We start from the raw sequence: 25,724 nt of genomic DNA on the forward strand, positions 1-25,724 counted from the left end.
GCAATTGGATTATATCCGAAATACCATCCGCGAGGCAGAGAAACTGCGTGCTCTCGGAGATGGATCTTATGAGAGCAGCTGCCCACGTGGGTATCAAGTGCAGCCCCAGCCCCTGAGGCGGAAGCAACGCCGGCAGCTAGCTGCTGCCGCGTTTGAGGAGGAGATGAAACGTCATCTGGAGGATACTCTCTGCCTTGGCCAAGCCAGCACCATGACGCCAGGAAGGGGTCTCCCCTGCTTCCCCCCCGGCAACCGGTATGGGGAGCTTTGCCCTTTCCAAGCTGTCCCCATGCCCTGTGATGTTTTGGCAGCAGCGGGGAAAAGCTTTCTGCACCCTCCCTGCGCCACGGCCCCCCCTAGGGAGGGGTGCGCACTTTGGGGACACCCTGCGACCTGCCCCTACCTGGGCATTTTCTGAATAAGCAACCTGAGCAGAGTAAGGGCAGTCCTATTTCACAAGGGGTTGAACTGTAGCTAAACTGAGGAGTGTGGGTGGGAAATGAGGGATGTTTTACCTATTATTCCAGATACTTTTGAAAAGGTCCAGGGACTCCCGTAGTCTGTTTGTGTTATTGTCTTCCCTTATTACCATGTTGTAGCTGCTGCAAGCCACAACGAAGATGATAGCTGTGACATCTGGGAAGAGCACACAAAAGAAAGGAAGGAGAGAGAAAAGAACATCTCCGTTATCCCAGCACTTACTCCTTGGGGTAACACTGCCATTACTCCCCAAACTGCTGAAAATACCTGAAAAAAAATTCTGTATTTTCTCCTGTATTAGTGACACACCATGTGTGAATATGAATACTAAGCTGCTCACCTCTCAGAGAATAAGATTAAAATAAAAATATGGAATATTTTTACTTACCATTAAAGCATTGAATCCATTTTCTTCTCTCATCTCTCTGGCCACCTACATCAAACATGCTGTTAAAAAGCCATAGGATGTTATATCACTTATGTGCACTAGGAAAGTCACAGGAAGCATGCAGCACGAAGGTTCCGTTTAAAAATCTGACAGCCCCAAGGACAACGGTAGTAAAATACAACCCGAAGGGGAGAGATCTGCTGATGCCACGCTGCATGTCAGACAGCTGCACAGCTCTCCCTGCCCCGCCCTGCCAGGAGGCTACTGAATTCTTTTCCAGGGCAAGTATTGGCCTTTCCAGCCCGCAAAAGCGCATGTAGCATGTAAGGTTGGACTTAATGTGCTATAAACAAGGAAAGATTTTGGCATATTTGTAACAGTGGTGGGGAGAGTGCGTCTTTGTAAGGAGGAGGACATGGGGACAGCTCTGCCCCATCAGCGCTGCCACCTTTCTGGGCAAGAGCTGGCAAGCGGAGGCAGCCTGATAGCAGGTGTTTTACAGAGACATAGCGTAAAACTTTGACAAAGACAGAGCTTGCAGCCCTGCGGAAGAAGGGAGACGTTTAACTCTCCTCGTCCCACTGTACAAAGTCAGACCCATGGCAGGATTCCCACGGACTTCTGCGAAATCTTATCCCCGAAAGTATTTTACGAGTTTAAAGTGCTATACCAATGAACCAGTTAGTAAAAGCAGCCATAGACAACCCCACAATAGAGCATCACTAATACACATAACTAATACCAGCTCTTTTTGCAAAGTATGAGGCAATTTTACTAGGACCTATGGAAAGATTGCAAAAAAACCAAATCAAATTAAAAAAACCCAAACCAACTCCCACCCTAAACCTAACATACCGAGCATACATGAGCACAGACATCTGAACTAAGTTGTTAAAAATTAGCATGATATTCATAACTTATTACTAACAGACTTACTGGAAATTTACTTTATCTACTTGAAATCTTGTTTCGAAAATCCCTGATGTCAACACTCTGCATCTTAATAGGTCCTGGAAATGAGAACACGGAAGCTGATTAGCAAGGTTTTATTTCTAACTTCATTCTGTTTTTAAAAGCATAGAATATTATTTTCCATGAAAAGTCTTAAATGGTCCATTTAATTAAAGTTCAATCAGACTTGTTGGAAAACCTATATTTGTCCATACTGAGACAGTGGATATACACAAACATCACCTCTGCGTGTGGCTTGTGCACACTCAGAAAGCAGGAGTCCCTATATATGTTCTCCTTAATGCACACTGAAACCTGTTATTGGTGGTCATATAATTTCGTATGTGATGCGGATAATGAATTCTGAAGTTACATAAAACTAAGAAAAATATGTTATTCATGTTGTAAAGTCAAGTATTCAAATGTTAGAAAACTCCCGACTTACAGTTGCCCAGGCAACCTTAATTCTGCCCTCTTTGGCACTGAATGAGACAGGAATCCTATCGAAATAATAGCTCGCGACTGAGTAATTAAAGCTCTGTTACAGAGCACAGGGGAACAGAATTTAGGTTGCACGCAAATCTGCCATTTCTTTCTTATTTTTCAAACTAGCAATACTTTACAACTCAAATAACATTCTTTTAATAATTAAAAAAATAATAATTTCCTAGATTCTCAGAGGAAGCAGGCAAAAGCAATTTACGGTGCATACCTCCGGCAGCTAGCTCACCCTGTGCCATCGTCACTGCCAGCAGCGTTTTTAACCTTGGCTACCCAGCGCTGCCGCTCGGGCAGTGGGTGCAGAACAAAATCGGAGGCCAGAGAGAGCTGCCGGCTGCCTGATGGGGATGAACCCCCCCCAGAGCAGCCACCCCTTGGCACGGCTGCCTGCCCTGGGGAGGGCTCCCTTCCTGGGGCAAGTGAAGGGTGGCTCGGTCTAGCTTAGCTCTCCTTGCCACGCAGTGGCTGCGAAAGCAGGGAGGGAAGGAGGCAGTCGGCAGCGCAGAGCCCAAGCACAGCTTGCCTTTTCCTCCCACCCTGCCATCTACTGCTTCAAGTACTCTGGTAGCTGGCAAGCCTCGGCTGCTTTGACAGCCGCATGAACTCAGCTGAAGGCCGCTTATTTAATTATTTGAGTTATTTTATACATTATTGTCGTCTTCTGCCCCTTGCTGACATTTATTTGTTATCGGACTCCGTCATTCTTTTGGGATGGTGCAAAAAACATTAAAGCAAGCAAGTAAAAAAGGAAAGTAGTGATTTTTATCAGTTAGTTCAGCAAGAAAACTGATACAGCATAACAGGATGAAAACCCAAAAGCAAAAGATAATCCCTCGTTTAGAGCAAAAGCTTTCTGCCTGCTAAATACCAAAGGCCTTGTCAGATCTTTAGAGACACAGGGCATTTCTTCCCGAAGGAAGTATCAGGAAAAATTTCTAGATGATGAATGGCTGCTCCAGGTAGAGAAGGGCCTCCCAGGAACAGAGGCCAACACTAACACAAATAACGAAAGCAAAAATGAGGCTTTGCTTCACTGACTTCTCTCTCCTGCTGAGTGGTATCGATGCTCAAATCAGACCATGAGGTCTAGACGGAGTAAGTCCCAGTGCTACTGCTTTGGTCTGAACATGTCTCGAGGGCGTTAATAATTGATCTTATATTGGGTCGACTATACAAGTTTCACCTTATAATACAATGCATATTACCTTTTTCTCCTTTCTATTTCGGGATATGGTCAGAGCAATTGGACAGGCTTGTGGTTATAGACCTGAACTAGTTCTGAAGGAACAGACGCTGCTCCACATAGTTCCTTGTGTGATCTTTGTTAAGTCACTTCATGTCTCTGAATGTCAGTCCCTGATTGCACAATGAGATTCGGCAATTTTATTTTTTTAAGGGCCTCCACCTGTTATAAACCTTGCATGGTTAGACTGAATTATCCAGTGCAGGGATTCTCTTCTGCCGCCTGTATTTGCAGTTTACGATGTGGCCCACAATCTTGGCTGAGACTACGAGATGACAGTGGGATGCCAGCACTGAAAATTAACAACCTCAGAATAAGTTTGACGAAGAGGCATCCTGCCCAAGGAAACCACACGGCCTGAGCTCGGGGAAGGCAGCTGAAGCTGTGCACCATAGTGAAGCCTTTTCTTACTTCAAGGCTGCACCACTTCAGCCTTAATGTTCCTGAATAAGCTTCACATTAGAGCACTCCATCAAGACGTATCACGACATCTGGGAAAAAAGTGAACTGTCCTGCAAATAAGGCTTATACAGAAACTACCCTGCCCACAGGAGATGGGCAGAGGCTGGAAAGAAGGTGTCTGCACACCCACAGAGAAGTCTACCAGGTCTGCTGCTGCCACTGGTGCTCTCCCCTGAATTTGGACACTAGACCCACTGCAGGCTTCTGCCTCTGAAGGACCCATCTGATGGACATGGGAAGCCTCCCTCTGGGTTTCCATCACCTCCAGCACTGAAATAAAACGCCCTCTGTGCAGGGAAGGCTGGTGAGGGAAACAGTAGGCTTTTACGTTTATGTTTTCTGTTCCCTTCTCTTTGTTTGCGGGGCACAGAATGGAAAGCAAGAAGAAATAACAGACGTATTACAGGAATCACCAACCTACATCTAATAACAAGCCTGCACCACCAAAAAGCCTCTCCTTATTAATATCCATTACTTAAATTGCTAGACTGTATTTTGATATTATGCGGTATGCCCTATTTCAGCTGCTGTTAGGACTAAAATAAATTACATGAAGAATTCATACGGACGTCTTGGTTCAGACCCTACCCCATTAGTTATACTGACCTGATCTGTGGGTGTGTAGTCATCCATGCTGACACTGTCAATTCTTTCCAAAAAGCTAGAAGAAAAATAAACACACACTTAGATATGTAAAATATTGTCTAATATAACACTTTTCACTACCTTTGGTTTAGACTCCCGCTGCAAAGTAAAACACAAGTCCAATGCTAAAAGTATGAGCCCAATGATTTACTTACATTAATTAAGGTTACATTTGCCGAATCAAACAACTTTTTACCCAGACTTTGCATCAATACAGCGCTTCTACACTTACCATTATGCAGTACCTACAAGTGGTCCAAGTGCAGTTAAATGTTATAATTTTGTGAGGGCCACTAAAAAATACTAAGGCTAACCATGTGTCACATTATATGGTTGTTTAGACATAAAAAAAAATTGTGGGGTTTAAAAAAGAAAATGGGGTGACCGGTTGCCTTTATTTATCATAATGCTGATCTAGCATGTTATGTTAATTGTGGCCTCAGTAATGCTAGCAGAAATGCTTGTTAATATATACAAATATCTTTGGATTGACATGCTGCCCTTGAACACTGGAACTAAAGCATAAGAAGTGGAAACCAAAACTGACATGAAGCAGAGGTTAACTGATCTGACTCTTTATGTTGCCAAAACTCTGGGAGATGCCTAAGGTGAAACAAAAACTTACAACTGCAGGGAAGGGCAAGAGAAAAAGGAACCAGAAAAAAAGGGGGAAGCCACATTCTTCAATTATTTGTAAAATCTTTTCAAGCTTTAATTCTTTCCTGGAACATGTTAGAATAGCAGTATTAAGGCCATAAAAATACAATTTTATATGTTTACCTAAAATAGGCAGGTTCTTTTCTCTCACTTTCACCCATTTCTTAGATTTTGTGTGAGCCCAGCCGACTCATCTTGCTACAATATTATCAAGATTTCTTTATCAATTGGCAAGTTTTTCTAAATTTTACTTGGGTATGCACGTGGAGTCTACTTAATTGCAGTGGGAAAGACGAAAAACCAGTGAACTCTTGACTTGCAACGTGACTCACTGTTAACACAGGGGTCACACACACTGACCAGCAGAAAAAATATACCCCTAAAAGCCTGTTTGTAATTCTCATACCATTTTCCCACGGATACAAACTGAAAGGAAAAGAAAATATGCTACGTATATATTTACTTATACTCTTCTTCCTTTTTGAACCTCTATTGTTACAACAGGGAAACAAAATGCAGTATCTACAGTTAGAATATCCAGCTTTTCTTTTTGGATGATCAAGGTGTCATGGCTAAGCGTATTGTTTAAAAAAAAATCACTGTTATCAGGCACACAATGGGTGCCTGATAACAAAACTATCCTGAACTAACTCAAAAGAAAAATAAACTTTTTACAAAACCTCCTCCCCTGCCAAAGGCCACCATAAACTTATACAAAGATATAAAAGTACATCTTCATAGTCAGCTACAGTATCCATGAGAAAGCAGTCGTGTTCAGACCAAACCTTTTGGTCAGGTGATTTCCATCATCCTGAGAATATTGATTAAGCAAAGTTTAACTTCAGTTACCCCCGCGGTTAATGCACACACCGGAGAGGAGCGATGTATTTTTAAATGGTGCACCTCATCACGAACACAACTCTCATCTCACGCTTGCAGCACATGAGATGAAAAAAGAAGGAAAAAAAAAATACCCCAAACCAAAAATGCCTCCAAGCTGAATCTCTTCCTAAACGAGGAGTAATTCTCCTTAACACGGCTGTTCAGGCAGCACTCCTGTATTTCCAAGTCTGTTTCAAAGTTTTCTGTCCAGTTTCTTTACAGTTTGATCTGACAGGCCCAGTAACAGCCGCTTTTCATCAGGGTAAAAGAGGGATAAAGGGTAAAGAGGGATAAATTCAAGTCTCTGAGCGCAGCAAGGCGGCAATGCTGGTGGGTTAAACAAGCCTGCAGAAAATGGGCAGGAGCCTAAAGGAGAGCTAGCAAACCCCTGCTGTGGGCAGCACAACCGCTTGCACAGTCCGGGATCGACAAACGCGAGAGAAGTCAGGGGAGAAATGCTCCTCGATTACGGCTGAGACAGAAAAGGGCTCTGGTTAAGACTGTGGTCAGAAGTGAGCATCTGTGCACAAATACGACTCCACCAGAAACCTCACAAAACAGTGTGAACTGGTGTATTTCTTGCAGAAGCATTGCCTCTGGAGTTGGTGTACAAATCAGAGACGATACATCTTGGCTCCCCAATACCAAGGTCACGTTGGTTGACTTTAACCAAAATTAAACATGGTATTTAGTACCAATTCAAATCTCTCTTGCCTATATGTACAACAAGCACTTCAGGAAGGTTATTGGTTGCTAGTGTTTGTGTTTTCCAAACAGGCAAATTATGGTAAAGAACAAAGGAGTGAGTACTACAGAGTTACACTACAAATAATCCATGGCAGGGCTGGGAATGAGATAAGTCTCCTAATTACATGTCCTAGTATTAGCCCAAGTCATCTTCCACTTAGAAATCGCCAGCCTCCTCCCGTTTAAAGAATCTCTTTCAAATACCCTAAACTGCAACACTGCAGTTACGAGAGTGAGCTCTGACAAATATCACATACTTAAAAAATACCACTTGACATAGCAGCCATAACATTTTATGCTTTAAGGTTGCTGGCCACATGCGATCTATATTAAAATAAATGCAATGATTTACAAGGTTTTACCTGCCATGCCACTATATCAAGCTGCAATGATCAACATGCCAACTACTATTAGGATTTGGCTACATTTCGTAGCTTTAAAGAAAATTAACCTTTTCAGTCTGTGATGGACAGGCTTCCTAAGATTCCTTTTGTGACTACATCGAACGGGCACAGGGATTTCTAGACACTGAAACACCAAAATCTATACCCCTCTTTTTTTGAAAGAAAATCAGTTCTTGAATATCCTTCATATAAGCTCCTTACTTGGGTAATTAGCACAGTATAAAAAGATAACTCTGACAGGCAAATGTACATAGTAGGTACAAGTAATGGATTCCAGATGAGATAAGGAGTCAGTACCGCCTCATTACTAAATATGCTAACTTCATTCTCATTACTGTATTAAAATGGGAAAACTAGAATCACTTTTCTAAATTGCTTTCTAAAGAATGTTAATTTCTACCAAACCTAAATGACATCAATAATTATGTTCTGGCATAACACACATTCTTTTATACATACACATATATGCAACACACCAGCACATTTTAAATATCTATCACTAAAATTTCAATTTAAAGTGCTTAAAGTATGAAGATACCTCCCAACTGTGGCAACGCTCATATCTCCACTCAAAGAATCAGCGTGAAGAAAACACAATAGCGGAAAAATGAATAAAAATGGACACCAGTATAACTTATTCTCTCTTTTTAGATCCTGTTTTTTTCAGCTCAGGGATAAAATTATTTTCACAGAATTATGCCTTTTTACAATACTGACAGGTCTTCCATTTATGCAGCTTCTATAGAAATCCATACTTGGGAGTTATGGTAATTCTGCAGTGACTGCTTTGCATGCCTGTGCAATGAACTTTAAACTCACGCATTCAACTCCAGTGTGAATAAAACTATAACATATGATATCATATTTATATTTCTATTTCACAATTCTGGTTTTATTTATAAATGATTCAGTCTGATAATGAGTACGACATTTAGATTCTTCTTAATTTTACAGTAGGGTGTTCTCCTTACATGGAACAGCACAAACTACTTTTTTTTTTCTTTTAAATAAATTAGGCAAGATATTGGAAGGAAGGTCTTCACCGCTCTGTTTGGAAATGCAGTGGTTTGGTTTGCCAACAAATTAAAGCAAAGAAAAATGGACTGATAAAGTTAAAAAAACCAATCACGAGCTACTGACATTATTATATCTATTATTAAGCTGATCTGTAGTTTTATAAATATCTTCAGTGAGTTTCCTAGGAAACTCAGCTGACACTTAGTTTGACAAGCAATCTCTAAATTTTATATTATGCAAGCTGTGAACACAAAAGTACAGGTTTTAGATGTGCCTGCCAGTGCATGTGGGAACTATCAATAAGCATTATTCTCTAAAAATCATGGCAATTTGAGCAGCAGTAGCAGCTATATAAGAATTTCTGAAAAAAGAATTCATAAATGCACAAATAAAGAAAAGGTAATCGTACATGAAAATCCTTTTCTCACTGGGTAAATCACTATGTGGCTCTGAATAGATATTCTGACCCCACAAACAAAATCACAATTAAAAGAAAAATCATGTCTAGAGAGTAATATGACAGACACAAAACCCATGCTACATTTCTAAGTGTATTTTGACATCCAAAGAATTGGAAAGATGAAGTGCTAAACCGTGGATCAATACAATGAACTAGACATGTTATATTAAAATCTTCGTCTACTTCAACCACTTTTTATGCTCTCACCCCAACATTTCAAAGGCCTTGTGTCAAAGACTTGCCGTGGAAAACAAGAAATCAAACCCATGTGAAAATGCTTGTCTCTTTAAAAGAAAAACGTAAGGTGGCAAATCTCTAAGGCTGTAGCTCTAAGTTCTCAGAGTGAAGAGTCTCAAATTTATACTCAAGTAAGTTTTCTGGGTCAGCAAACCTCTACATTTCTGATGGACCATTACGAGCTTTGCAAACTCCTCAGCCAGGCTCAAAAACCAGCAGAAGCACTATAATCTACGATATGAAACCATCCGGGACCAGAACTTTGACTACCATCCTGTTTGGACTGCAGTAAGTCACAGGTGAAGGCAGACATTTCACAATGAGAAAGCCTACCTTCAAGTCTCTAAGGAGCTGAAATGTAAAAAATACCTTTTTTCCCCCTCCGTTGCAGTTATTAGGGACAGCATCTATGTATCTATGTATCTATGTATCTATGTATCTATCTATCTATCTATCTATCTATCTATCTATCTATCTATCTATCTATCTATGTATATATAATCAGCTAAGGGATTACAATCCTATTAATTCCTCCTGCGATATTTGAAATAGGAAATGAAGGATTTCTGGTTTCAAGAATACCTTAGGCTCCACAGTTGGGCTTCAAGCAACCTCACATTGTTCTGATCTATTTCCTGATAACTGAGAAAGACGTAATGAAAACAGCCCCAATAATACTCTAACCCCTAAAGGATTAATTTTCCCGAGTCATTTGCTGAAAATATCACCAGAAATTCCTCAGAAGACGTTGATAAAATTTAATGGCTAAGGATTTTCCTGTCAAATTGAAATCATAGAATCATAGAATGGTTCCGGTTGGAAGGGACCTTAAAGATCATCTAGTTCCAACCCCCCTGCCATGGGCAGGGACACCTCCCACTAGACCAGGTTGCTCAAAGCCCCATCCAGCCTGGCCTTGAACACTTCCAGGGACGGGGGATCCGCAACCTCCCTGGGCAACCTGTGCCAGTGCCTCACCACCCTCACAGTAAAGAATTTCTTCCTAATATCCAATCTAAATCTCCCCTCTTCCAGTTTGAAGCCATTACGCCTCATCCTATCGCTACATGCCCTTGTAAAAAGTCCCTCTCCAGCTTTCTTACAGGTGCCCTTCAGACACTGGAAGTCACTGTATTTTAAATACAGCTTCAGCATCGTAGTGGAGTTCCCCCCTCTCTCCCTCCAAACCGCTCTGCAGCCGCTTCCCACCGGGATCAAGTGCAGGAGGGAAGGCGGGATGCAGCAGCGGGACGAGAGGGACCCAAACCTGTTTTGGGCTGCGCCTGGCTCACTTGCGCCCTTCTCCACCTTCCAACCCACCAACTGCTGTTGCGGGAGAAGACACCCAGCGCAAACAGATGAAACTGGGTGTTTATTTCTGACGGGTTCGAAATCTCCACGCTGATGGCCACTGTCGGGCGTTCTTGGCATCTCCCAGGAGCGCCGGTTCCCCAGCAATTCCCTTTTCGCTCCGTTAAAAAAAAATCACCGATTTCAAGGCGGACCCCCTCCAAAGCGTGCCTGCGGCCGCTCCCCGCGGTGTGACACATCGGGAGGGGTGCGGTGACAGGAGGGGGGGACCCGCTGCCTCCCTCCTCCCGCGCCCCCCCCCCCCCCCCCCGCGGGGCCCGGGGAGGCGGTGCCTGCGCGCGGCCGGCAGGGGGCAGCCTCGCCGCGGCCCGCCGTCGGGTTTCGCTAAAATACAGGTGAAACCCGAAATTAAGAAAGATCTCCGCCATTTACCTTGCTTTTTTTTTTTTATTATTTGCCTTTGTTGTTGTTGTTGTTGTTGTTTGTTTTGTCTTTTTATCGCTTCTCAAACCCCTGTTTTCCCACGGCCTGCCAGCCTCCCGGCGGGCCCACGCGTCCCGGGTGCTGGCAAAGGGGCTGCGTGGAGATTACCAAAACAGCTCGTCCACGGAAACAGCTGTATTTAACATTTAAAAGGTTTATCCACAGGAACGCGCCTTCGCCCGCCCACCCACCCGCACCTCGCCTCTGTCCGGCCGGGAAGCTGTGCTGTGGCCGTCGGGAGATGAAAAGGTGAAACGGGCGACCAGGAGGGAGAGCACGGTACAGCCATGGCTGAGACCCGCCAGGCTCCTTAACAGGCCGGTAAAGTCTGAGGGTTTGTGGTTTCGAGCGTTTGGGCAGCCCGATTGGATGCGAGGGGGGATGCGGCAGCCGGAGGCGCATCACCCACCAGGTCGCTGGGGACCACGGAGGATGCATCCTGGGCTACACAACTTTTGGCCAAGCCCTGTGTTCCCCCATGGTTAACACTGGCCGCTCTGAGCTTGCTGCAGGGGGAGAGGGGCAACAAGACCGGGATGGGCCACCCATGGCGATCTCTCCCAGACACGCAAGCGATGGCCCTTTGTCGTCCCAGTGTCCGTACCACCCACCGGTGGCACGAGCAGCTCAACAGGGATGTGTAAAACTTGTCTCATTTTGTTGTCCCAGCCACCGTGAAGTCATCAAGAGGGAAGCCATCACAAGACACTATTGGTACCAGCAACGTGTGCTCCCCAGTAACCCCATGAAGCAGGAAAACTCTAGTTTAGACCCCATTTACAGAGGACAATTTTGGCTGAGACTTTAAAAGCAAAGATAGATGATGATGGTCACAACCAAGGGCTCATCACCATCCACCAGGTTACCCTTTCCCGTAATGAGCCAGACAGCTGGCAGCAATCAGGAGCGTGTTTGGCAAGGATAAAGAAAGTACAAAATCTGTAGAAAAGTATTTCTAGTCTATGTGCTCGGTTAAGAGAGTTTCCTAGCAGACTTCCATTTTAACCTCACTTTCTCCACTGCTAAGCTGCCTTTCCTCAGTATGTACTGCAGAACATCTCTAAGATTCACAGGCTTTGGCACTTGTCCAGCTATTACAAATGCACAAAAAGTTAAACGTTTCATATATATGAGTAGTACCCTTCTTCTGCTTAGTAACAGCAATGTCATTTTATTTTCTAAACTGAAAATACATGAACTAAACTGAAAAATGAATAAACGGTATGACTTCCATAACTATTTGTGCCTCCCCCCCCCCCTTAAATTTGTTAAGAAGCAGTATGAATTTTGGGAAATGCATTTCTTCCTTCTAAATTTAGCAAACTAGCCACTTTTTGGCTTAGCAGATGTTTTTGCTTTCTGAGCGAGAGGCCTATGGGGATCATCATTAACCCTCTTCTTAACATAAACACTGACTAAGACTTAAATCTGGAAAACTGTCATTCACACAGAAAGGTTAACAGGCTCCAGCAGAAATCAGACTCATCATCTGCGACTTCTGCTACGTAGGATCTCGGAGAAGAGGGGAGAAGACAGGCAAAGAGAGAAAGAAGAGGAAAGGTTATTTATTTATTTATTTTATAAGGGACAATATTTTTCTATCGCATGTGATCAGACGTTTTATTCCTGGGGGTGCAAGCGGCCAAGCTGCTGCAAAACACGGACTAAGAATGAAGAACTGATAAAATCTGAGGCTTAGACCGGCACATGCAGACCCTTCTCCTGACCACATTCACACCAGCTTTAATTCACGGACTTCAGTGAGCTTTCTTCCTCAGGAGTGGACAGTCCTATGCTGACAATAATTATATGCGTATTGATACATCCGTGGAGCATTTATATAGACACAGATTTGGGTTCTGCAGTGTAAAGGCTACACAGAGCACATTCTGCAATTGCTAAGTGCCATTTTGAACAGAGGACCAAGAGATAATAACCTAAAACCAGAAAGCTCATATTGCATTATCCGGAGAGATCTGGATCCTGACTGCTTTGTGAGCTGATGTATGACAGACTAGGATCTCTTTATCCACTGTCTGAATGAAACAACTGTTTAACATCTTCCAGCAACTGCACAGGCCGGTGCTGGAAGGGAAGCAGAGGATACCTGAAACATCAGATGAGTTACACGGGCAGAACGCAACCACCCTGTCAGAACCTGGAGAACATGCCGTTAGACAGAATGATAGATCAAAACCTTTGTGTGCCACTAACTGAAGTGCATAGAAGATCTCACCTCCACCTCTTCAGGTGACTTCTTCAAAAAGAACTTGGACTTTTATGTCCAGGAAAGCCAAACTATGAGCAAAAACCTTGAGATTATTCGGAGCTGTCAAACGCATCAGGTTTACAAGCACCGGCTACGTACCACAAGGCTGCCAGGGGATTTCAGAAGTTTTCAGAAGATTTCAGAAGTGTTTTCACTGGACATTGAAAATACAGCTTTCCCTGTTACTTGCAAGTTTACCTTGCTGTGACACGGAAAAATTATTTCAGTGCAACTTACACATTCTGTTTGACGGTTTTGTTTTCAAAAATTGTTGCACTGTGGATATCCTCCTAGTGTTCACAAAATCCACCAAGTGCTGTGAGCCCTGAAAAAGTGCCAAATCAGGTTAGAAACGGCACTGGTTGTTGGAAATTAAAGATCACTTGCTCTGGTGGAAGTGGTTTGGAATAATAAGTCTGCTATGGTGATTGCCAGAAAGGAAAAACCAGTTTGACTGGAGTTTTCTACAGGAGGTTGATAAAAGAGAAAGCAGAAAATCCCCAAACAGGAGAAGCAAAGGTAACAGAACACAGACTTAAAAGGAAGTCACGAGAAGTTTGTGTTTACCTGTGGCGCCAGTCCAAGCTCAGTGGCAAGGGAACTGCTGCCAAGAGATTTCACATCTAAAAGTCAAACCAGATGAATCAAAAAAGAGGATGCTAGTAGCCCCCAGAAAAGCCAGATGAAGAAAAGTGAACTCTTCAGGGTGGCAAACGCTCCAAGCCAGGAAAAGCACACATGCATGTTTATTATTGTTTTCAGGTCTATGCATTTTTTGTGAAATGTAAATGGCAGGAACAGTGTCGTAAAATCCTGAGCAAAATGAGAGTCTACCTATCTGTTTGCTTTCACCTATCACATGTTTGTCACCTGTTGACATGATCCAGAGAATTGACATGGCTGGAATCCTGGTGAGTGCGAGGGTTAAACAGGAGGACTGGCACCGGTTCCAAGGCTTAATATTTGGATCACAGGACCAGGTCTCATGAGGATGTCTTAGAGGCTCCAAGACATATAGACAGCATCTGGAGTTCCTATAGATACCTACCATTTGAGGAATATGAGGGATTCTCTGGAAGTACGTCATCAGTGCAAACTAAGAAAACTGAAAAAAGTTGCTCTACAGAAAAGTCAGGAAGGTGACCAGCTTCCTACACAGTGGGAACAGAGAAAGTGTTAATGCTGACCTTGCAGAGCATCTGGTAAAATTTCTTTTTCCTTATTGCAGTTTATGAGGTGTGGTGGCAGATCATTTCTCTTCTGCACTCCTTAGTCCTTGCCCCAGCTGTAATGTTGCACTCTCATACCTTTACCTTGTGTGAAGGACACGCTGGACACAAAGTCTACAAAGAGCCCTTTGATGTGCAGGGCTGCTGTGTGGTTGACCAGCATATTCTCAGAGTTACTGGAACAGGATACTACCTAGTCAATGTTTAAGACAAGAAACCTTACACAACAGGGCAAAAATTAATGGCTCAGGAGTCAAAGGACAGAAGGACGATGAAGACTGACATCCTCCCAGTGGTTCCAAAACATTTTACCCACAAACACCCAACAGAACCACTTCACCCATCATTCAGAGGTAGATCTGTTGCCTTCCCTTAAGCAGAGTGAAGAAACACGGTAACCTTTCACCTTTGATGGGAAGGACACAAAGCCTGCTCTTCCCAAACTTGTTTATGCCATGCAGCAGAATTTATTAGGGCTTCTCTACTTGTAATGTAGAGCAGATGGGTTATCCTTCTTATCCCCATGCACAACACACATTGGAGCTGTGCATGAAAAACAGTATCGGATGAATATCTGTATATGATCAGCGGCCTTAGAGATTACCAGGTGAAAATAGGAACAACATCAAGCAGAGGTCTAACAGTGTGGATACAAATGCTAGACATAAGCATTGGACTCATAAGAAAACTCCTGTACCTTTACAATTGATGCTGCTGAAATGTTTTCCTTAAATCGCCATTATCCTGCCCATTTTAGAACAGGATATATTTAACCACTGAATGTATTCAAGCAATTGGTCATAACACCTACGGCTCGGCTGAGTGATTACCTCGGGTAGCTGGGGGAAGGCATGGAGCTGAAGCAAGGAGATGAACAGTTACTACAAAATGGAAGGAAGAAGGATACAGTGATCACGTCCACTTTACTAATAATTGGCCTAATTCTATTCAATAGTTACAAGATATTTAAACAAAACAAGGGTTACAAAACATAGTGTTCAAAACTAGCCCTGCAATCCTGCTACCTGTACGTTTGACAGTAAGTCATGTTAACACTAACGTTTACTATTAATAGGCATTTTGTGAAAAGCATTCCTAACTCTGCACTCTCTGGACCTTTCTTTCCATTCCTGTCAACTTTCCTTGATTTTTTCAGTGCACAGTGCATTTGTACTATTAAAACAACAATACAATGAGTTGGGTTTGAGGAATGAGGAAAAATAATTATGCAACCACCTGATTATGCCCTGCTTCAAGTTATTTTAAAGATTACATTACGCTTCTGTTTTTAATCTTTCTACCCTGTACCCAACAGGCGGTTGTTGTTTTGGGGGTCTGGTTTACAAGAAGCTGGAGCAAAGGGGTCTTGGTTTGCGGATAACAGAGATGTCGGCACCGCGGGCAATCCTCATCGCTCCCTGTGTGGGCTCCGCGCTGAGAGGCTCGCTGCCAGTGCCAGCACACCATCTATGGCCCGAGGCAGGAGAGCTGGGGAAGGAGGGGGCTGAGCAGCACCGGGAACGTTGTTCTGGTGCTGCAATACTGCAGCAGTGCCTGAGCCAGGCTGAGGACCTGCGTGGAGCCACCTGGAAGCCTGGCAGCCGCAGCTCCTTGCACGATGGCCGCCAACGTCACCACCCCTCAGGGCATCATGGTGATACTGTGAGAACAACTTTGGCCTTCACAGCTGAAAAGTCACCCTGCCACGTCCTAGGAGCTGCTGCTTTGTACCACGTACACATCTGCAAGGAAGGGCAGAATCCTGGACAACTTCTAAAGTGCCTAAAAACAGGCACCGAGAAGGAAGTTGAACTTCCCAATTTGTCTTCTCCACCAATACAGGTAGTAAAAAAAAAACATGGAAGATTTATGCAATAATAGCCGGAGAAGGCTGAAAAGGAATATATAAATAAGGCATAAATGTCAGAAACCCCAAGCCACTTGTCAGTTCAGATCTCAAAATGTTGTCTTTTCTCTCTTTTTTTCTTTTAAAGAGATGATTAAAAATATCATTCCCAACTTGCATATAACCTGTGGAAATGAAAACCAGGAATCATTTGTTCTCTAAATATGGAACCATCACTCACGCATTTACGTAATGATGGCAAAATATTGGCATCCTGCGGTCGGGTGGTGGGGGCAGGTACAAATTTTGTATTTTCAGGGAGAAAAGTTGACGCTTTTATATCTTTTTGCTTTTTATTTCCCACTTCAAACCTGAGGGCTCCTAGAACAACAAATCCCTTACCAGATTTTTTTTTTCCCCCATCGAACTGTGTCTGTGTCTGTGACATTTTGGCTCAGATGCTGGGAAATGCTCTGAGAAAGACCGTGCCCGGCACCTGTCCTGAGGGTGAGAACCATATTTGTGATGGTTTCTAAGGATCTGACCTTTTTTCCCAGGGAAGTCCATATTAAAGCAAATTCTAATACAGAAGTTCTTCATACTATTGCTTAGGAGAGTGAGTGCCCTCAGGAGGTAGTACCAAGAGGATGTGTAGAGTGTGAAGAAGAATGAGGACCTTTAGCCTTTAGGAACTTGGCTCCACAATGAGATTAAACTCTTAATCACACAGAGTTAGACATTTTTCAAAGAATCAATCTGGGAAGCTTCACGAAGCAATGCCAGACCTAAGCTGCAAAATTACAGGCAAAACCCCAGCCTTGTGCAAAGGAGTATCCTGCAGAATTACTGTCTCTGCCCAGTACCTCAAAAATGAATTTTTAAAATAATGGTACACTATTTTAAAAAACAATCTTCCTTCCCCTATAAAAAACCCTACAAAACCTTTCTCCAAAATGGCTTTGAATAATGAGGTGCATTGTAGTTCAGTGCAAACAGAGCAAAGATTAATAAGCGACTAGACATGTCATTAAAGTCATCACAGAAACAGAATCAAACCACAAAGTTTTGTTTTTGTTTGGTTTTCTACTTCCAATTAAATGGGATTTCTGATCCCAAATACCAGAGCGCAGGTATAGCACCCAAATCTGCAGGCATTTATTTTAATCAAATAAACACACAGATAATCGTTAATCTTATAATCCCATCAAATTGTTAGTAACCTTCTTAATTAGATTACAAATAATCCAGTCCTAACACCAGCACTGTAACTACTGATCTCTTGCCCTCAACAAATGTCTGTCTTACAACAGGATATCATGTGTTAGACTTCAAAGCACCCAAAGTTCACACTTTCTTCAGAAAAATAATTACTTTGCTTTGTGGACGGGTGCACTGACAACAATTTTAAGTAAATCCAAAAAGTACACTTTTACAACACAACTGCGATGGTATTTTGAAAGCAAAAGCTGTTCCTTCATTCGGCAGATGCTGTCCCTTTCCCCGCTTCACAAGATGCTCTTTTGAGGTGGTCTCTTGAATATGCTACCCATATTCAAAAAGCACAAAGTCATACTCACGCTTAAAGGAACTGTTTCTGACTATGGTTTTTAAATTTCAGTGTTTTATTATGTATTTCTACACAAACCCTTGAAAATCTGACAACAAATGGAAAACAAATCAAGAAGCGTAAGTAATAAACAACTGCATGTGTTTAAGACGTTCATCTTCATTTACCGGTTATGTGTCGGATCCGGGGCTGCTCTGACCTAAATTCAGCTCAAGCACTGCAACGCACTCCTGAGCAGATTCGGTGTCAAAACACTAGGTGGACAAAAGCCAAATCACAGACGTGAGGGAACAGGGATGTTTCCAACTGGTTTTTATGCCTTTTGCCTGTGTTTCTCCCCATCTCGGCACTGAGAAACCACATGACGGGCTCCACCACAACACTCTGTGGGTGTCCCAGGCCACCTTTGCCCCTTCAGACAAGTCAAGGACATTATGCAGACTGACAGCCCACGCCAATAGGAAAGCAAAGATGACCAGAACTAATTTGAAACATACTAAAGGTGCACTGACAAACTGCTGACCTATTCTTCAAAACTGACACCATTTTCAAGGTGAGTCATTTTCTTATCGAAGCTACAGGTAACAGGGAATTTTCATGACTTCAGAACAAACATAGAGAAAATAAACACAAACGACAGCATGACATTCCAACTATGGAGTAGCTTTGTATTTGCTGCACTATTTTTTTTCTTTTGTCAGAATGATTAAATAGTTCAGATATACAGAGGGACTAAGAAATTCAGTGCAAGAAAAGCTTTCATTCTACCGAGACTCACTCACAAGCATAGTTTTAAGGATATAAGTAATCCTATTGAATGCAACAAGACTTTGGAATTCAATGAGGCTGCTCATACGCTTAAAAGATCAGTAATGTGTGCAAGATTTTGGATGTCTGGAGCCCAAAGGAAGGTCTTTACCTTAAAGCAAATGGAGACACCGCTCCTTACTAGTTGTAGCCCAACTCCAAACATCATAGTCAGAACTACGGTCCAGCAACACGTGACACTGCACAACACATTGCAGGCACAGAGATGGCTTTTTATTCTGGGGAATGATCACACCTGTGTCATTGTCCACAAGTCTAATTATCTTGCTGTAAAGAGATTTTTCTAAAATCCAGCAGCTTTAGATACAGATTGTTAGCCCTCTCTTGTATCTTCCAAGAAACACGCTTAATAGAGGATATAATAAATAACACTTCACGTAATAGTGGTTTTGCCAGCACCTGACCTAGGCGAACTGTCAGCGTTACAGTGAGACACCAGCGCTGACAGGTTCCTCTGCAACCTCCATCACGCCACCAGGAACAAGCCAAGCGCCAGCTTTACCTCCTAGTGTGGCACATTACATTTTAAATACTTCTCCTCAACACAATCTGGATGAATTTAAATAATCCTACGAGGACACTGGAACAAAGCCACAACATAGCTGAGTTTCTAGGAAGTGCCTTCTACCCGTTCGGTAACTGCCATGGGTAATATCACCTGCCACACCAAGCCAGGCGCTGGTCTGTAAGCTGACACGCTGCTTTATAAAGCAAGATCTGCACATCAATTTGCTCAGACAACTGGGAAAACTAATACTATGCCCAGGTCATAATTTGCTGTCATTAATGCTAATTTATCCTCTGAGAAGGATGACCATATGAGTGTTACGAGGTATCTTCAATTACGCATGCAGAATTTGTTTTCCAATGTAATTGATTTTCTTCAGCGGTTCCCCTTAAAATGTTTTCTGTTCTGGCAAGGAATACCTCATCATGCAACTCCTGTGTCCTGCTTAATTATGGCAGGAGAATAAAAAAAGGACCAGAAAAGTGAATTAAGCTATAGGAACTCATTCCTTTATACTCCTAACCTACCTGTATTATTTTAAAAAGTGTTCTTAAGACAAAATTTGTTTGTATTAAGAATTTGACTTTATCTTTAAATGTGATAGAAGAGAGAGGTGCCTGGAAGTAGAACACAGAACAGCACTGGTGACCCAACTAGACTTCTCTGTATTTACGGCTTCAAACACAACTCTACTGATTATCACCAGAAGTCTGGTAATAAGCTGCCTATAATTAAAATTTAGGTTAGATACCATATAGACACCGAATGTCAAGGACGTGCCCATACATAATACTGAAAATACAATTCAATACGATGAGAGATTGGCAGTAAAGTTTTACGAAGGAGCCAGTGTATCATGGCATCATCATTTCTACTAAAATGACGAATGTTCTAAAATAAAACATGACCTACAATTGTTAAGGTAAGGAGTGAAATGCAAGATATAATGAGAAACCAATAGATTAATATTAATAAATAAAAATAGTATTGCAAACCTACACCCAACTGAGAAAATTAATTATGACATGACATGAAACACAGATGGAACATTTTGAAGGAAATAAAATGCATTTCACATAAGCCCACAACCAACCATTTTTAGGCAGCGCATAAATTTATTACTCTGCTCTTTCTCTATAATTGTTAATAAAACCATTTACCTAGATCAGCACCAAACCATCTTTAAGACGGCAAGATGTATTTTCTTCTAACTTTCCCCAGAATATACATTCAAGCGATCACGACTGCCCCAGCTATCCACGCAGCATGTTTAGAGTTATATATATACACACATCCGTGTCAGCATTGAAGAGCTTCGTTCCGTTATTTACATCATCTAGTGAGCATCTGAAAGAACATCTCTGAACCCAGCAGCACGAGGAAAATTGTGGAAGGAGCAATTTAGATAGAAATATATCAAAATTGAAGCCATGAAAGAAGGAAAGCTTTGCTTATTTATAGTACAAAGAAATTCCATCTGGTTAGGCTGTGGGGTTTTTCTTGTAGAAATTAAACAGGAAATTAATCTCTCCCCCTCCCCCCCCCTTATAAAGCAAGGCATTTTCATTTATGATGCCAAAAGCTTGATATTTGTAGATTTGTCTGCCATGAGTTGTTAATCAGCCTCATAGCGTTTATAGGTAGAAGGATATCTCCTGACAGATACAAAAAACAGATTTAGAACCAAAGCTGAAAATTATATAAAGACAGATATATAGATACACATTTTAGCACTCTCAAGTACATTTCCAAAAATAAACTAGTCAAATGGATATCTTCCTAAAAAAGCTGATTGCATAAGCATAATTACACTAAACACAAGTACCTGCACTATCTCTCCGCACGTTATAAATAGTTCAGAGTTACATTACACAGTCTTATTCTAAAATGCTATTGTTCTAAGTTCATGCCTTCTCTCACAATCCCTTCAAAAAAGGCACCCAGCCCTCACCGCTCGCCCAACTACTGTTTTCCTGACATTGCTATATACATTCTTGGATCCCAAACACGCTATTTCCCCCTTGCAACCCACACTGATTATCCAAAGAAAAACTATTCCAGCAGTTAAGAAAGTCGCTTGATCCTATCACTCTTTCTCTATTAATTGCCAGGATTCCTCTGCTTGCTTACAGAGTTTTAGTTTTGTAACTCAACAACCTTTTGTCATCTTAGCAACACCGATTGAGAGGGGCACGTATTTCATTATTAGAAATGCTGGGGCAAGATCCTCTTTAGAAACCTTAAGCTCAGACCGCTGAGCAGGATATTTAGTTGGATCCAAGGATCCAAAAAATCTTCCTGCCAAGTAGCAGCTGAGGGAAGTGCTACCTGCAAGATGCACACTGAGGTGAAATGTTGTCCCCCCTCCTCCCCCGCCCAGGTCTTGCCTTTTGACATAAAATCCCATTTACTGAATTTGTGCAAAAAGGGGCTGAATTTCATTTTATCAAGTAGCAAGTGAGCATAAAAAGCACTTCTGGGAGGAAGGAGATGAATCGGTAATGCCGAACATTAGGACATAGCACTACTTAGCAGTACCAAGGTGCCACTCAGACAATCTGAACACCATTGCAGATACCAAAAAGTATGTATATTTAAGTTGTTATGTCCATGTTATATCCACCAGCTGCCTGACACAAATTCTAATTTCAATTATTCTGTCGTTTAAAGGTTAAAACCAGGAGGCAGACCTAACCCCAAGGAAGAAGCCCTTGTGTCAGCAAGAGCCGTTTTGCCGTATGACACAAGCATGACAATGCTGTGGGAGGAGACCCTTTGCATGGCATTTTGCTGACGGCAAGGGCTTTGCTTAGAAATTGAAGGTACAGATGAGCTGCAGTTTGTACTCAGGCTGATGGCAATCCAGATAACATCACATCCTTGGCTCCGCTTCTGCATGTTGGTTATGACATTGTATGAACAGTATGTAATTCTTCCTATACGTAGTGTATAATGACGAACATAACAATTAAAAGCAAATCAGCTGATATTACTTAAATCTACTGAAATAACAGACTACATATTTCTGAGAAAATGCAATGGAGAAATAAACCAAAGGCAATCCACAACAGCAGAAAAACACCTGCGTGCTTTACTCAATATACAGTACACAAAGTAAGGATCTTTCTGCTTCCCACTGGGTATTTGTGACAAGGTTTATTCAATATATAATCCCACAGGGGAAAAATTCTTTTTGCCCTGCACCTAACTCCTGAAACAGGTGTCTACCCATGTTTCAGATGCTGGAGGAATTAAGTAAATATACAGCTATGAGCTGATTCCACTCACAGCGAAATCAGTGCAGCAACCTCACCTTCTTCCCTAGAATGACATCAAGCACACTTAGCAATTTACCTTTTAAGTTCAGCAAGATGTGCGGAAGCTGCTAAATACATCACCTTTGCAGAGTAAGTAAGAGGGACTTTCCCAGTGTGCTAAGAAACAGGATATTATTAAAATCCAGTATCGTTATTTCAAATGATGAAAGTTGAGAATAACGCTGCAAGATGTATCACGCAGGTAGGAGTGAAGAAAGAGCAAGAGAGAAATATCAAAGAAAGGATGGTTCAGATAAGGAAAAGGAAATGCTGAACTAGAACTTACGAAACTCACGTTGCAGAAAAAAAAGAAGACACCCACAGGATAGGCACATAACTACGGATAAGAGAAAATTATAACCGAGACGTTATCTTCATGGTGATCCATAGGAATACAGAGAATTACCACAGACATCTACTGAAATTTAAAGTAGCCAGCTCAATTACAGACAGCAGTGCATCTGCTATGTCAAGGCTTCAGGACCTGAGCCCGGTGTGTTAGAAACCTGGCTGTATTTACGCTTTTTCTTTCCGCACAGGTGCCCAGACTGGTTCGGTTAATGGCAGGCTGGGTGTGCCCAGATGGGCTGCCATTGCACCTCTGTCAAAAGATTCAAAGAGCCCGAAAAGGAGCTGGCAAAAAGAAGAAATCCAGAAAAAACTTTTGAAATCCATACATCAGAGGAAAGTTAAGACTCGTGTATAGCAGCTTCTTTACCAGAAATGGTGGAAGAAGAAAATTACACCTATTACGAGCTGATTACAAATATTACGTCCTTGAAAAGGTTTTGCAACTATATATAATAACCCAAGCTTTGATCTACTTGTATTTAATTTACTACATAATTAAAACAGCCCTATAAGCCAAAGTTAATTTAAGCAGTCATATGTTAACCCAGCATAATTTTCAAGAAATCTTTTTCCTTTTCAATTATATTGCCATATGTTAATACGATAGCTTTTTATAGATTTTTTTTTAATTTACATACATGTCATAGCTGACCTGCTGAAAGATTAGATTTCATACTATCCCAGTACAGAAGCATCTGTTCCAAGTTTCCCCATAAACAGCAGATTCACAGCAACTATTATTCTTTTTAACTTGTAATTTTTATTTTTTTTTTTGCATCACTAAGAAGAGCTCAACGCAATCATTTCCTAAGCGTGCCATCTCCGCTCCGTGCTTCATTCAGGGAAAACTGTTTTATAGAGATGCCTTAGCGGTGAGCCGAGCTGCCGAAGCTATAATTTGTGAGCTGGATGTGACGTACGACTTGGCTTCACGATGCCTTGTGGGTACAGTGTTTTTATTTATTTTGCCCATTACTGATAACACGGAGGTGTGTGTGCGTGCGTGTGTGTGTGTGTGTGTGTTCGGAAAGCCGACGCGGCATCCAGCGAGCAGGAGATTCCCCACCCTTGCTGCCTGCTTCGGTTTCCTCCCAGGGCCGGGACAGGAAACGTGGTGGCTGTAACACACGCAACTCCCCAGCCTTTCGCGAGCGGCGCCGGCGCTGCAAAGGCCGCTCGGTTTGGCCGCAAACACGTAGGTGAATTTGCTGAGAACAAACAGCACGTTATTTGTTACAGAAAACAGACCATCGGTCGCTAGCATCGGGGAAATCAGTCAGCTCTTGCTCTCCAAATCCTGTTTCGCTGAGGCCTAAAAACACCGCAAAACTTCTAGCTGAAGACAAACTCCTTTCCTGTGATTTGTAGTTACTTCAAATCAAAATGTTTTCAGCTTATTTTTTTTCTGAAGTTACAATAGATGCTGGTAGGAGCCATTCCGGTAAAACCAGACATGAGAATATGTTGCAGTTTGCCTTTTAAAGGCATTTTTTCTCCACGGTATTTGAGATGGGAAAGATGATGGGTATTGGAATAAGGAGGTGGTCTATCTGTGCAAGGGAATGTTGTCACGAGGAACAAGAAGCTGACATTCAGGTGTTTATTGGGATATTCATGGCCATATCTTCTTGTCGTATCTTATGGTAAGGCAGCACAGGACACTTAAGATTCTCAACTCAAGCAGCAACTGCGGATTCAGAGTTCAGCTGGACGTTCCCTTGATGTGGCTACAGGCATTTGAAAACATTTATTTATTATCAACAGAAGAGCTGCTGGTTTTTTTCCTTTCTACATAAAGTGAAAATTTGTATAAATCATATCAAATATTTTTGCTGTCTTTTCATAAGAGAATGTTGAACACTCTTAGGAAGGGGGTTCTCGCACAAAAAAAAAATCAAAATACTTTATTTAAAAAAAAGAAAGGCTAATGTCTGAATAGTTACAAACACTTAGCTCAGAGTCCACATCTTTAGCATTACTGTATGAGTTAAGACGTGCAGGTAACATTCGTTAATAATTTCCTGCTTCTACTCTTTTTTCTTAGCTTTCCCGACTCCCAACATTATATTTTATGTTTTGTTTTTTTTTTTCCCTGCCTGCAACTTGCCTAAAATATGTTGGCTGAACAGAAGTGTATAGCCCGTGGGTCAGACCAGGTTAACAGCTCCTCTTTGACGTTGAAGTCCATTAAACCTACAATTTCAGGAAGAATCAGAGAGTCCTTCCCCGCACCTATGCAGGACTTGTGCCATGTTTGCCATGCCTAAGAGCTCACCCATATCCTTGTTTTTTCCAAACCCAGGTGCTGCCTCGAGCAACTTTTCCCCCAGCCCAGGGGAAAAACCCAGCCAGGAGCGGCGAGGAGGTAACAAGAGGGACTTGCTGCACTCAAGAGTCCCTTTGTGCCAGTGCTGACACAACTGGCATTGATGTTTGTGTTTGTCTTTATGTGCCTATTGTGTATTAATCTCATCTAACCCTCTTTTGCATAGGCTGCTATTGTAGGGAAATAGTATTATTCAGCTTTCTCAGGCCGACATCCTTTTTCCCAAGTCAGTTTTTCACAGCTATTTGCATTTACTGTAAGGGCAGCAAATGTTCTCCCATTCCCCAGGCTCCTGAAAGAGAAACCGCAACAAATTCAAACCCCATAGTTCATACATGCACCTGCAGGACTGAGAGAGGATGCATCACCTGAACAGATGGTTTTCAGGAAGAAGGGAAGTAGCTTTTTTTTTTTTTTTTTTTAAATTATCAATTGAAATGAAAAATTTTGGCACCTTTTTTAACCTCCATAAAGGTTGTGTCTCAACTTCTTTAGTAACAATAAACTGATGCTATTGACTGACAATAAACTTTCATGCCATGGGCTTGGCAAGTCATTTGAAGTAACAGACAGTCTTGAAATTACTGAGTTAAAATACATTTGCCCCTTCAAAAG

At 42.1% G+C, this 25,724-nt stretch overlaps 1 protein-coding gene across 2 annotated transcripts in view; it reads right to left on the reverse strand.

Annotated features, from left to right (window-relative positions):
• GNAL (G protein subunit alpha L) overlaps nt 1-25,724 on the reverse strand; it is a 201,716-nt gene that overhangs the window by 9,898 nt on the left and 166,094 nt on the right. For both annotated transcript variants that reach the window (XM_063326508.1, XM_063326509.1), the window contains exons 6-9: nt 4,632-4,686; nt 1,805-1,878; nt 869-927; nt 516-636 (exon numbers count right to left, since the gene is read on the reverse strand). In XM_063326508.1, coding sequence (XP_063182578.1) covers nt 516-636; nt 869-927; nt 1,805-1,878; nt 4,632-4,686 — 309 coding nt within the window. The remainder of the gene's footprint in view (nt 1-515; nt 637-868; nt 928-1,804; nt 1,879-4,631; nt 4,687-25,724) is intronic.

This window comes from Chroicocephalus ridibundus, chromosome 2 (genome assembly GCF_963924245.1).
Source record: "Chroicocephalus ridibundus chromosome 2, bChrRid1.1, whole genome shotgun sequence".
NCBI classification, from domain to species: Eukaryota; Metazoa; Chordata; class Aves; order Charadriiformes; family Laridae; genus Chroicocephalus; species Chroicocephalus ridibundus.